General features: G+C 39.5%; 1 protein-coding gene across 2 annotated transcripts in view; it reads left to right on the top strand.

The window, feature by feature from the left end:
- The window catches only part of rbm26 (RNA binding motif protein 26), a 63,857-nt gene that overhangs the window by 45,180 nt on the left and 4,293 nt on the right, over positions 1-14,384 (top strand). Inside the window, exons 13-17 of one of the 2 annotated variants that reach the window (XM_066663792.1) lie at positions 934-1,053; positions 6,762-6,836; positions 6,940-7,071; positions 7,267-7,341; positions 7,432-7,599. In XM_066663792.1, coding sequence (XP_066519889.1) covers positions 934-1,053; positions 6,762-6,836; positions 6,940-7,071; positions 7,267-7,341; positions 7,432-7,599 — 570 coding nt within the window. The remainder of the gene's footprint in view (positions 1-933; positions 1,054-6,761; positions 6,837-6,939; positions 7,072-7,266; positions 7,342-7,431; positions 7,600-14,384) is intronic. The other variant, XM_066663794.1, reaches the window with a different exon arrangement.

The following is a 14,384-nucleotide window of genomic DNA, read 5'->3' as shown; positions in this document are numbered from 1 at the left end:
CCATCAGTGAGACCAACTCAATCGTTTGTTTGTAAATGTTGGTATTTTAGTTATTGACCAACAGCTTTGGAACTACAACGCCATAAATATGAGCTTCAGATGACTGATTGAAAGCAGCAGAGTGCATCCAAACTTTACCACAAGCCACCCCCCCCCCCCCCCTCTATCTGCTGAGCTCTTTGCCTCTGAGCATTTACAAAACATTTATCATCAGCTTCACGAATTCCTTTGCTAGAATATAGTACCGAAGTAGCGTAGCGTCGAACTAACCAGTGCCAAAATGAAGCCGTTTCTCCTCAGGCAGCTGAGATCCATGACTGTGCCGTCTTGGAGCTCTGCCCACAATGCAAAAACAGACGTGCTTTTGTTTATTTTACTAAAATCAGCGTTTTCACACGTTGTATTTCTGTAACAACCAGGTAAAATTACATTTCTTTTCGACCTCCATATATTTGAAAAATAGACTCTTAAGGTCTATGGGGGTATGTTTAATATGTTTCTAGAACAAAATTTGCTGAGTTCTCTAATTGTTTTGTCACAAGTTCTCATTTATTCCACTGGCAGGAGCGCCGACTCCAGAGGTTTAAAAATAGCATTAAAATCACATATAGGCAAACAATAGAAAGCTGTTCAAAAGCATATTCATCATCATCTTTTTCTTTTCCGCTTATCCATTTCAGGGTCGCGGTCAAAAGCATATTCTACTCTTAAAACATTGCTGGTACTTGAGTTTTTAAATGAAGTACACATTAAAGGCTTTTTATAACTTGATGGCTGCTATGGAGAACAGCAGAAATGGTTAAATATGGGCAGGGAATCAAAGTACAATGGTATTACTCACCAAGCTGTGTAAACTGCAATAGCATAGTATAGAACATCTACATGTGATTTGTATTCATCATTATCTGTTTTTATATGACCTGTGTGTGTTAGACTGTGCAGCAGCCGCAGCAGCTTGCAGCCACTACTCTGAAACAGTCTGTGAAAGACCGACTTGGCCCTCTTCCCACTGAAAACACAGAGCCACTGCAGGACCCCAGCCACCCCTCACAGGTCAGAATCACAAGATGCTTGAGGTTTTCAGTATATAGTAATATACAGAATCTTTATCCAGATGTGTATGTAACCTGAATAAGGTGGTAAGTTATTATATACACAGATCAACCATAACATTGTCCACCTTGTTTCTACACTCACTGTCCATTCTCTCTGCTCCACTGTCCACAAGAGCACTTTGTAGTTCTACAATTACAGAAAAGAGTCTGCCTGTTGCTCTGTATACATTTTGCCCCCTTCTTTGCTACTGCTGGACTGACTAGTCCACTAACCAAAAATATCAGCGTCCTGTGACCAGTGTCCTATGTCCACTGATGAATGATTAGAGGATATCCAAGCTATGCAGTAACAGATGAGCTATTATATCTGACTTCATATTTACAAGGTGGAGAAATGAGGTCCGTGTGTCTAACAAAGTTCTCAGTGATTGGACACAAGTATTTAAGATTTATTGCAGGCCACTGGAATCAAAATATTAACCTTAAGTTTCGAGCCTGCTGCTCTAAACACTAGGCTAAAACTGTGCTACATGCTTGAGTTTTTTTGTTTTTGTTTTTTGTTTCATTTTGTTTTTTAATTAATGATTAGACCATCATCAAAGAGGACATTGTAGGAGGCTGTTTTATTTAAACCTCAGACATTAGTTTGATTTGCCCTTGGTTGCTGAAGTGAGTGGTATCACCATGTCGAGATCTAAAGAGCTCTCTGAGGCCTTCAGAAAGAAGGTTATAGATGTATACGAGTCTGGGAATGGATGAAAAAAGATCTCGAAACAATTGTAAATAATTTTCCGGACTGTAGAATGGTGGATTTCTAAGTGGAGAACGTTTAAACCACCTGTCAACATGGCCAGGTTAGGACATCCTAACAAGTTCAGTCCAAGAGCAGACTGCAAGATGTATAAGGAAGTCTCCAACAAACCTAAAATGTCATCACGCGACCTACAAGTGGCTCTTGCCGCAGTTGATGTCAGAGACAGAGTTCCCGACACGGCCATTCAGCTTAAACATGCTTGCTGCATTGCATGCCAACAAAAACTTACCCCTCTGTGGCAAGTTTCACAGTATATGCTTGTGTATTTACATCAACACAGAATGGTGCAAGAACTCTGCTTGTTCCTAGTTACTGCTTATCACTTGTGGAGTTTGAGAAGGTATAGACATTTTCATCTACCACAGGAATTCTCCCATGTTCATTGTACGAGTTTACCTTCCACCCAGAGCCAAAGCTAAAGGGGTGCTCTGTGAATTTCATGGGGCGATTTTCACGCTGCAGAGCACCCACTCTGACAGACTGTTTATTGTTGCTGACGATTTAATTTACATGGATCTCGTCAGTTGTCCCTAAATGTAATGTAAAATTTACAGTGACGGCAAACTCGTGGACCAGGTTTTTTAACACAAAAATGACTTGTGTGTACCTAGTGGAGCCCTGCCCCCACTTTGCAAACACAGATCACATCTCTGTTATGCTAAATTTGCAAGTGCATGGCTCAAATTTCGAAGCAGGAGACAAGGTGGCCCTGAGAACAGCATGGAGCAAACTGTCCCAAGCAGTAGGAGAGGCAAAGTTGGCACACTGTCAGAGCATCAGCAGCCACTTTAAGGACAGCAAAGACACACAGTGCATTTGGCAATGCACCCAGGGCATCATCAGCTCTACAGCACACCACCTGCTTATGATGCTTTCCTTGAACAACTGAACAGTTTTATTGCATGTTTCGTTTGAGCAGAATGACCACCCATCCTCCCAACATCCAGTTGTGGTGTCAAGTCCTGCGGGAAAATGAAATCCACATCTCCATAAAGCTTGTCAACAGAGGGAAGCATGAAGTGCTGTAAAAAAATTCCTGGTAGATGACTATGCTGACTTTGGACTTGATATAACAGACTGGGCAAACACCAGCAGATGACATGGCTCTCCAAACCATCAATGATTGTGGAAACTTCCCATTAGACCTCAAGCAGCTTGGATTGTGTGCTTCTCCACACTTCCTCCAGACTCTGAGACCTTGATTTCTGAATAAAAAACAAAATTTACTTTCATCTGAAAACAAGACTTTGGGCTACTGAGCAACAGTCCTATCCTTTTTCTCCTTCGGCCATGTAAGACGCTTCTGGTGTAATGAGTGGCTTGACACAAGGAATGTGACAGTTGTAGCCCTTGTCTTGGATACGTCTGTGTGTAGTGGCTCTTGAAGCACTGACTCCAGCAGCAGTCCACTTGTGAATTTCACCCAAATATTTGAATGGCCTTTTCTTGACAATCCTTTCAAGGCTGTGGTTATTCCTGTAGCTTGTGCACCTTTTGGTACCACACTTTCCTCTCACTCAGCTTTCCATTAATATGCTTGGATACATCAGGAGGGTGTCAATGACAGGCTATCAAGTCAGCATTCTTCTCCATGATTGTGTAGCCTGCTGAACCAGACTCGTGGACCATTTTAAATGCTTAGGAACCCTTTGCAGCTGGTTTGTGATGATTATTCTAAATTTCTGACTTAATGCTTTTCACTGGCTGTAAGCCATAATCATCAACATTAAAAAAAAAAATAAATAAATAAATAAACACTTGAAATAGATAATTCTGTTTGTAATGCATCTGAGTTTCATTTTTTGAATTGAATTACTGAAATAAATCAACTTTTTGATAATTTTCTAATTTATTGAGATGCACCTTTAATTGTTCTGGTGAGGGAGCATTAGTGTACAGGTGACCTGGCAATGTGCTGAAATATTGAATACTCTGTGTCTTAGTTGCAAACACCGTTTCAAAATGAGGCAACAAGAATAGTGGTTAAGGGTTTTCTTAATGGCCGATTCTGATATTTAATGCAATTTAGTTAATGATAGTAATAATAGAGATACAAAATTGCTGAACAATGAACATTTATTTAGCGCTATTATTTTCTGCATTGCTTTTGCTCTTTGCACTTTTCAGTGTACTTATTTTAAATAAAAAACATATCAACTGAATGAATCACCACAGGCAATGACACAACTTTGTATAAAAACTTATGAATGAATGAATAAAATCTTAGTTCACTTAACAGCATTTTGTAAGCCAATAGTGGCTTATTATTTGCTGGACCACCTGCCGGGCAGGCCTTGAAGGGGCATATGCGCTTAATGATTGACACCTAATGTTGAAATGCATATGTGCAAATAGGAGCTGTTAATTTGCTGCATATTTCACATTCCAGTTCGTAAACTAAATTTGGAACCGTTCTGTGGTGTCCAGAGCTCCTCTTTTCCCTGGACAAGTATTCTTTTTGGGACGTGAAAAATGCGTGTTTAACAAACAAGGTCATCTTGTCTGTCCCTATAACAACACGAATACACAGACGCATCTCACTGTTGCTGACTTTCTGATGAGTAAATTACATATGCACAAGTTTTAGTTCAACTTTACACGAAAACGTACAAATTAAAAAAATTATTAAAGTGAGAACAACAGAGCAAGGTGCTACTCAAAATAAACGAGGCTGTGAATTAGTTACAGCGCTGTTTTATCTGTCAGACCCTTATAGAAATGTAAGTGAGTAATTAATATCTAGTTCCCAGTGAAGCCTTGTTCCTTTATCAAGTAAAGATTACTTGGTTGATAAAATGTTAAGACGCTTGGTTTTAGAAATGTTCAAAAACTTAAATGTTATCTTGTTTCTTTCTGGTAAACAAGTTGCTTTAATGTCATCTCAACACTGTGCTTCAGTTTTGTAGCTTTGTATGAACAGAAAGTAAAAGGCTTTCCATGATCATACATACACTTTCAGCAACTGAGAAGATAAACTAATTTTATAGTTTGTTGTTATTTATTATTGTAAACATACATTGATATGAAGCACCAAATATTTTGGGCTTTCCTGTTTTTGAAATGCCAGAAAAACCTGTGTGACAATTGCTATATGGCTAATGTCATTCCGACTAAACTAGGCTTGCCTAGTTTCTCTTTGCTCTTGTTTCTGAGAAAATAAACATCCATAAACACATAAATAAAGTAAAATTGGTGCACACAGTAGCACCCAGTATCATAAATTTATCTCAATGAAAATGTATTTAACGCTAATTTAATTAGCTTCAACATGGAAAAATATAATTGTGAATAACAAAAGCATGTATTGTCACTACTTAATTAGTTAAGTAATCAAAAAATACACTCTGTAGAAAAAATAATTAAATAAAGTTAGAGCACTTAACAGCATCTCCTTGTTTCTTACTAAACATTTGCAAAAAAAAAAGTTAGTGAAATACATAAGGCAGCAACAGCTTTGTTTTTAATCACAGTCCCAGTTAAGAGCAGCAAGTTGTAATGCAGCAAAAAGGGTTTCAGTTTTCCTTTAAATGGCCCCACCTACACTGAAAGTTCTTGCAGCATTTCACTAACTATGTACTAACCAAGCTGGTGTATATGCAGAGGGAGAGACACGTGTGTGTGTGTGTGTGTGACGCACACTCTCATGCACACACTATCAGATCAATCACTTATGTTAGCGGACTGTTGAGTTAAGAGAAGAACAATAGATTTTTAAGCCCTTTAAGCTTGCTAGCTAGTTTATCTGGTTAAAGGCTTGCTAACACTACAATTCCCTAATAACAACAATTGCATTTCTTATTAAAAGCCCAGAATCAATGTGATTATGCATACAGTAAATGTTGTACTTAAGAGTGGCCAATTAAATATCCTAATCTTTGAAAGATTAAAGGTCTTAAAGGTTAATTAGCAAATACAACTTTGCTGTGTTCTCTCAGGAAACATTATATCCAAGCATGTTTCATGTCATCCACTGACGTCTGCATGTAGAATGGTGAAATGCACACAAGGGGCGCTCTAACATGGCTCCACAGCAGCCCTATTGATGGGGCTTCCTGTGGCTGTGCCTGTAAGCATTTTTAGATAATCTTGCAAGCAGAATTATTTCAACATGGCATTGATCTGCTCAATTAATTGGCCCACCAATCAATTAGTCGACCACAGCCACCTGGGCTGTGTGCTCAGTTGACTGCTGCTTTCAGCAATGCAATGCATACGTCCAACCACATTATCAAGTTAACCAATGACACAACCATGGTGGGTCTCATAAGCAAGAATGACAAGTGAGCATACTGAGAGAAGATGCAACAAGTTACAACTAACTTGCTGGGGAAGAATCAACAACCTGTCTCTGAACTTGGAAAAAACTAAACAGATTTTGTTGACTTGAGAAGAACTGGGCACTTAACATCAACGGCGTCACTGTGGATCTTGTCATGGACACCATATTCTAACTCCATAACAGGGAAACTACAGCAGCATTTCTACTTTCTGCAAAGGCCGAGGAAAGCTACCAAAGCATTCAGGCCCTCTCAGCCTGTGCAACAGTCCCCAAGCTCCTCAGCAACCACTGACAGGACTGAACAAATACACACACACCACTCCTGTTGGACATTGGACTTTCACTTTATTTCAACGCAAAGTCAAATTCACTGTCTCTCCTCCATAATGATTATTGTTGCACATCTTGCATTTTTGTTTGTGCACTTTGGTTCTACAGAAATGTTGTTTTATTCCACTGTGTATTGTACACACTGTATATAGTTAAAATGACAAAGAATTAACTATATAGCTTAGCTAATATTATTATAATTATCACTGAAACATGATGTTTTTGGCCATTTAGTATCTGTAATCATTCAGTATTTATTTTTTTTCTCCCCCTGAAATTCCAGCCTTTACAGAATGCAGCCAAATCATCAGTGAAAGAAAGACTGGGCCTCCCACAACCAGCAACTTCTGCAGGAAAGGTCTATACTGTTTCCTGACTCTTCAGTCTCTTTTCAGAGGAACAAATACATCACATTTCATATTGTTTTTTTTTGTTTTTTTCCTCACCTTTTTATTTTGCAGGTCTTTTCCACTTCAACTGGACTTACTAAGACATTTTATAACCCAGCAGCTTTGAAGGCAGATCAGAAGGGTGTGCCATTTGGGCCTTCAGTTACCCTTGATGATGCACTAAAGAAGAAACAGGTTTTTACAGTATGCTTTACATATGATTTGCTTTTGGTTTTTAGATACTCTGGTAAGACAACACTCAGGCTGAAGGAAGACCACTATCTCAGATTGTGCATATTTTAGCAATGTACTGATACTATAATGCTGGACAGAGAGATAATGAAACCACATAAACAAGTCAAGTTACACTCTGAATGTTGTTCCTTTTACGTTCTACAGGAAGCACTGAAGCTTCAGCAGGATGTGAGGAAGAAGAAGCAGGAGATTTTGGAGAAACACATTGAGACTCAGAAAGTAATTTTAAACATGCAGCCTATGATGTTATTGGATTTGTTGGGGCAAGTATAAAAAGGTTAAAATCTGTCTTTTTGCCTGTGTTTTCAGTTGCTAATTTCTAAGCTGGAGAAGAATAAGTCTATGAAAGCAGAGGATAAGGCTCAGATCATGCAGACACTGACCACACTCACAAACAGCATCAGCAAACTGCAGGAGGAGATTAAAGGCATCTCTAGCTCCAGCTCACTGCAAACCTGTGTTAAAACTAAGGCCCAGGTTTGTATACCCGTAACTTAACATACTTTTAGGACTGAGCTATTTTCCATAGTTCCAACATGCCAAAATATTGTACACTATAATTAATTGCTGTCATCAAACATGCATCAAGTAACCAGTGAAAGAATGTGAAAAACAAAAGAATAATTGGCTTGTTTACTGGGCACACTTCAGTTCAAAGCCAAGTTTGTCACATACTTATTCATCAGTGTTACAACTAGCAATGAAATGCTTAGAGGACTGCTACTCCTGTGAAGTAAAGATCAACATAAGATACAGGCTAAACGATAAAAAGAATTACAAGAACCAAAATAGAGATCCGATATGAGCATTAAAATATATTCAGTGACAATAACTATTGAATAATGTGTAAATGTGTGAAATGGAGAGCTAATAAATTCAAATATCAACAAGCAAAAGAGGAAGATACTTTAAAAATAAACATAAGTCAGAAAAGATTGGATATCAGATTGTTGTGCAATGCAATGGTGAGTAGTTGTGAGTGGTGAGTATGTAAAGTGCAAAATCTGTGTTAAACAAAATGTGCAAAATATAGAGCTGGAGTTGTGGGTTGTTAAGGTGTAGTAAAAAGAATGTTGTGCAAGGTGTATGTATTTGGTGGTTAGGAGGGAGGGGGAAAGGGTATATTCTTGGTTTTTTTTTTTTTTTGCAGAGTTCAGAGCACAAATGGCTTGTGGGAAGAAGCTCCTACTCGTCCTCTCTGTATTTTTTTCAAAGGGTGGAAGTGCTTTCCTCACTCAAACAGAAGAGTCGATTGTTAGAATAGATGGCCTTCATACAGCACCTCTTGTTTGTAGACAGTCTGCACGTCAGGAAGCTCAGTGTGAATGATGCACCACCCCCTGGAGAGCGTGCCTGTCCTGTTTGGTACTGTTTCCAAACCAGACTGCAATGTTCCCTGTGAGGATGCTTTCGATGGTGCAAGGCTAAAAGTTCTGCAGCAACATGGAAGGCAGCCTGAAGTCTCTTAGGCTTATCAAATGGTAGAGATTCTGAGGAGTCTTGTGTGGCCTGACTATGACAGGTCCTGCAAATATATATTCCACTGTGCTTGAAACTGTCCACACTTTCCACCGCAACTCTGTTGATATACATGGGGTGGTAGTTCCTCTCCTGCTACTTATTGTAATCTATTATCAGCTCCTTTGTCTTGGTGATGTTAAGGAGGAGATTATTATCCTGGTACAAGTGGTTCAGGTGTTTGATCCTCTCCAGGTAGGCCTTCTCATCAGCATCTGGTATTAGGCCCCGAACAACAGTGTCATCTGCAAACCTGACAATGGTGGTAGAGCTGGAAGAGGCCATTTAGTCATGCGTGTACAATGAATACAGCAGGTGGCTCAAGACAAATTCCAGGGTGGCTCCAGTACTGAGGGTGAGGGTTGCGTGAGACATTTGCTCTCCCGCATTGCTTGTGGTCTATCCATCAGGATGTTGGAGATCCACTGACACTGTGATCCCAGAGCTGTCAGCTTTTTGGAGAGAATAATTGTGTTAAATGCCCTCACATAATTATCTCTCCTAGTTTCCAGGTGCATCAGTGTAGTGTGTAGCAGGTGTGAGATTCCAGCATCTGTGTAGCGGCTTGGGTGGTATGCAAACTGTAGTAGGTTTAAAGTAACTGACAGTAAATACCAGTGCGTGTTGGTCTGTATAGGCTTTGAAGACTCAAACGTAGATATCTTTTAGTCTTGCTGATTTTTGGCTATTCACATTACTGAAAACTTTAATTAGGTCCCTGTCTATTATAGTGAACAACTGCTGTAAACTGATGAGCTTATTGTAAGTGCAGCTTATGCTGTTAACCTCAAAATAAGCATGGAAAGTGTTTGGCTCATTCACCAGAGAGTAGAGGCCTGCACTCATGACTATCTTGTGGTGCAGGGCAAAATGTAATTGTCATTTGCAGGAGCAGATCACAGAAATTAATAAAAACACTATTATTGTCTAAAAAGATTAATAATCATGAGATCATTTCCATGCACAATCAACATAAGATAAAATAGCTACTTAATCAGTAATGAATTAAACTCATTCTAATTAATTGTGCATTGCGCTATATGCAGCTTCTCCTGGTTGTATGCCTTGCGCTCCCATCACATCTATGTTATGTAAGAATTGTTAGTATTATATGAAATTATCTAATGTGATTTTTATTGATAAGAATTATTTTGAATCTAAAATTCAGGCAGCTTTAGTGTCATCACAGATGGGCAGAGGGAGAATGAAATGTAGTTTCTCCAGCACTAGTTATATCTAAAAGCAGAGCTTTGTTTCAACTCTGACTTGCTGCTCTCAGTGCCATTGAAAAACAGACCCCTGTAGGAGGGACTGTGACTCCATTGGCTGCAGCACTGAAAGATGGACTAATTCTGGCTGCTAATTGGCTAAATAAAATGACCAGTGAGAAGCATGCTATTTGTTTAGCCGTCGTGGAGTATCTGCCTCTCCCTCCAGCTGAGAGAGAGCTACGTATCTTCTGCGTCTCTCAAACAAATCATTGTCTTAACAGTCTCACCTCAAAATACCAAATAAAATGCCTTTAGTTTTGGTTCCAAACCAAAAGCGGCTTTTAGAGTCTAAATACAGGATGGGTGGCAACCCTATCTCTGAATGCGACACGCAGGAATGTGTGTTTGTGTGGAACTGTCAGAAACGAGTGTGTCCATGCTTGTGCATGCTGGGAATGCTCTGGCTCACTGGGTGGGCCTTGGTCAAGTTTGGGTAGGCCCAGGCCAGTCTGTGGCTATGCATATGAATATGCAGGACTGCGCAAGTGGGAGAAGCTTTTAATGTCTAAAATGCGGCAAGAGTGGAACAGATGTTGCTGATTTTTTTTGCCGTGGTCCAGTACTGCTGGTTTTAGCCATGAGTCTGTGAAGCAGAGGAGGTTGCAGTTCTGAATGAATCTTTGGAGCTTTATCCTGGCACAAAGGTCATCAAGCTTGTTCTCCAGAGACTGGACATTGGCTGGCAGGATGCTAAGACTAGTGTGTTTGAGCCTTTTATGGAGGGCTGAAATTTTAATATTTTAATTATATTTATCAGAATTCTTTATATTTGAATAATATTTGTATGGCTTGAAATTTGAAGGTGGCTTCACATAAAAAGAATTCAGATGAAATATATTCAGGTTAAAGATACATATCCATAAATTCAAGGCTAAAAAGTTCAGATTGCAAAAATACAAACCTAGGGCAAAAGGCAACCAGCAGGCTTCTCAGTATATTTTCACAGAGAGATAGAACCCAGGATTAACCAATCACAGTGCCCTCTTCTCAAAGCCACCACTCAGAATTCTTGCTCTGAGCGTTCCTTGAAGTGAGCACTCTAACCCTATGGAGTCGGCACTCCTGTCAGCAGGATAAATCAGAACTTGTGCCAAAACACTTACGAAACTGAGTTTTTGTCCTAGAAAAATAATGCACATGCCACCCGAAACCTTAGAGTCTACTTTTCAAATAGATAGATGTTGAAATGAATGAAATGTATTTTTACCTGGTCGTTATAGAACAATAAGTAATGAGGCACGTCTCTCTTGGAGACTCAGACCCTTAATGGTCCACACATTTATATTCATATTCATATGACAATAGCATGATAATCCTGCCATTCCTATTGGAGGATTACAACATGAAAATGCTAATTTTCATCATATAAACAAATGCATGTGGCTGTGTTTTTCCGCACTGAGCGCAGAGCTCCAAGACGGTGCAGTCACGCATTTTAGCTGCCTGAGGAGAAACGGTTTCATTTAGTGATGAGTAAGTGAACTATATTTGACTCGTTTTTCTGCAGCACATTTGGTGCTGTTAGCTTCGAGACTACGCTAATTCAGAAGCATAATCTGGTGAAGGAATTTGTGAAGCTGACAGTTAATATTTTGTAAATGTGCAGAGGCACAGAGCTCAGCTGATAAGAGGGGAAAAACGGCTTGTAGTAAAGTTTGGGTGCTCTATGCTGCTTTCTATCAGTCGTCTGAAGATGTGTCTTTGCTAAATAAATAAATACCACCATTTACATATGATTTGGTCTCACTTATGGGGTGGCGTGGGGGCTAATGGGCCATTATCTTTGACAGTGGGGGAGGGTATTTCTTACCTGTGTTTCACACCAATCTCATAAATGGTTAATGTGTGAGCCACATGTAGTGTGAGTCATAGCAATTATATTTTAATTTCTGATAAGTAAAATATCAGAAAGCTGTAAACACCAGTGTGTAGCAAACACCCATGTCTTTTTTCACTATATATCAGCACCTTTGAAAATAGTTTTCAAAAAAACATATTTTCACAAAAAGTGTTGAAATTTGTTGAGATTTTTTTTTCATTATCTCTTTGTGTGTGGAAGCGTTTCTTCTACTACCTTTCTGATGAGTTTCACCTCAGCTTTTCTGTTTAACTTTACACTAAATAATAAGGCTAGATCTCCAAACTATTAAAGCCTCAACACCAGAGAGCTAGTGGGTTGAACAATATTTTAACAAAACTGTGAAACTCCATTACAAAGAGCACTGTTTTTCAGTCAGGTTTGTAGACATTTAAACATTTCTACATGAATGGCCTTTATGGTGTTCTTTTATAAAATGTACATTTTTCTATTTAATAAAATGCACTTGCGTTTAATGACAACATTTAAATGTAATCTTTTCAGCTCCTGTCATTATCACAGGATTTCTTGTGTGAAAGAATTGAGCGTTATTTCAGTAGAGCCTTCAGTTTTGTAGCTTATGGCCCGACTTTCCATTTTACACCGTGTTGAATTACGTCTTTAAGAGTTTTACTAGTGTTTTTCTCCAGCACCTTGACTACTCCTTGCCAACTTAATATGCTATATGATAGCTATGTGAAGCTAAAGATAACGCTAGTTTTAGTTTTAATGAACAAAACTCTTAGAAATTTAGAAACACTTATTATTTTTATATTTTTAAATGTATCTATCTTAAGCACTCAACCAAGGATACATCATGTCACTAAAACACCTACCTACTACACTTATATCGCTACAAAAAGTTAATGTGAGCTTTTCCCAGAACATCAGCGTGTTTTTTTTTTAATAGACACTGAACAGAAATGACACTCATTTACATGGGAAAATGGTCAGATCATGAATACTTGTCATTTAAACTGTGATATTTTTAATGTTACTATATACAAATGTTTTTATATATACATTACCTAAAATAATAAGGTACAAGTCATAGCAGAGAAACCGTCAAAGTAAAAATACTTATATTTCTGTAAATGTCTGTTTATAAAACAGTGCTGTGTGTAATGGAGGTCCTGTTGCCATGTCTAAAATTTAGTCAAAAATAAATAAACACACATTTGTGGCTGTATAATTCTAAGATTTGCTCTGTTTTGGTGTAAAGTTAAAAAAAGATGTTGTATAGATAAATTGGTCAGAATGAAGTTCTGATACTGGAAGCCTGTGCTAGCATTTCTCCTGCGGTGTTGCTATCAGTCTGTGAAGAGTGGGAAAAGAGGCTTGCATTGACAATCCAACACAATGGGCAGCACTTTGAACACATTTTATAAGTGGTCAGAAACTTGTAAATAACTCATGAAAGAATTAAGTTATACACCATTGTTTTTCTTGTGAAATTTCCAATAAGTTTGATGTGTCACATGACCCTCTTCCCATTGGAAAAAACAAAAGTTGGATCCAACTTTGTTGTGGCTGACTTCAAAATGGCCGCCATATTCACAACCCATCTTGAAAAGCTCATGACCATAGGTGAGAGTGGGGATGTAGGATGTTAAACTGAGAGCTTTGCTTTACGGCTCAGCTCTCTCTTCACCACAACGGTCCGGTACTGTGACTTTATTAGTGCAGACACTGCCCCTAACCTGCGTTCATCCTCTTAATCCCTTCTCCCATCACCTGTGATCCCAAGATACTTAAACTCCTTCCCTTGGGGTAGATTACCATGACCTCAAATTTGGACATGCTGATCCGGATACCGCATTCGAGGAAGCCAGAAGAGAAACGTCACCTGCAGATAGCAGAGATTCCACCTCCTGAGCACCTCGACAGAAGCCCTCCTGTCCCAGGCTACGCCTTGCTACCCTTTCCATGAGTATCAGGAACAGGAGTGCAGACAAGGTACAGCCCTGATGGTGTCCAATGCCCACATTGAACATGCTTGACTTACTGGCGAGGAGTGAATCTCATCTGCTCCAGGGGCTTTGCCACTGCATAGTTTTTTAACCACCTCAGTGGCTTCAGCCAAGGAAATGTAATCTGACACCCTAGACACATATCTGGCCCTATCTCCTGCACAGGAGGCATGTCACTCTGGTTAAGGAGTTCCTCAATGTGCTCCTTCCAGTGCCTGACAATGTTCAGTCGAGTTTAGAGTTTCACCATCCTTACTGAGCACAGCTTGGACAATGTTTATCCTCCCCCTCCTGAGCTGTCTGAGTGTTGTCCAGGACCTCTTTGAGGCTGCCCGGAAGTCATTCATCATGGCCTTTCCAAACTCCTCCCATGCTCTGGATTTTGCTTCAGCAACTGCCACAGCTGCAGCCTTTTTCACTTGACAGTACCCATCCGCAGATTTGCAAGTTCCCAGAGCCAGCCAAGCCTGAAAAGCCTCCATCTTCCCCTTGACAGCTTCCTTCACCCCTGGTGTCCATTAACAGGTTCTTGGGTTGCCAACATAATAAGCACCAAGAAGCTTTTGACCACAGCTATATGAAACCGCTTCCAGAATGGAAGTCTGGAACAGGGCCCATTCAGGCTCCGTACCCCCTTCCTCCTCC

Source organism: Hoplias malabaricus, chromosome 3 (genome assembly GCF_029633855.1).
Source record: "Hoplias malabaricus isolate fHopMal1 chromosome 3, fHopMal1.hap1, whole genome shotgun sequence".
In the NCBI taxonomy this organism is placed as follows: domain Eukaryota; kingdom Metazoa; phylum Chordata; class Actinopteri; order Characiformes; family Erythrinidae; genus Hoplias; species Hoplias malabaricus.
The sequence above is the reverse complement of the archived record's forward strand: the minus strand, read 5'-3'. Positions and strand labels throughout refer to the sequence as shown.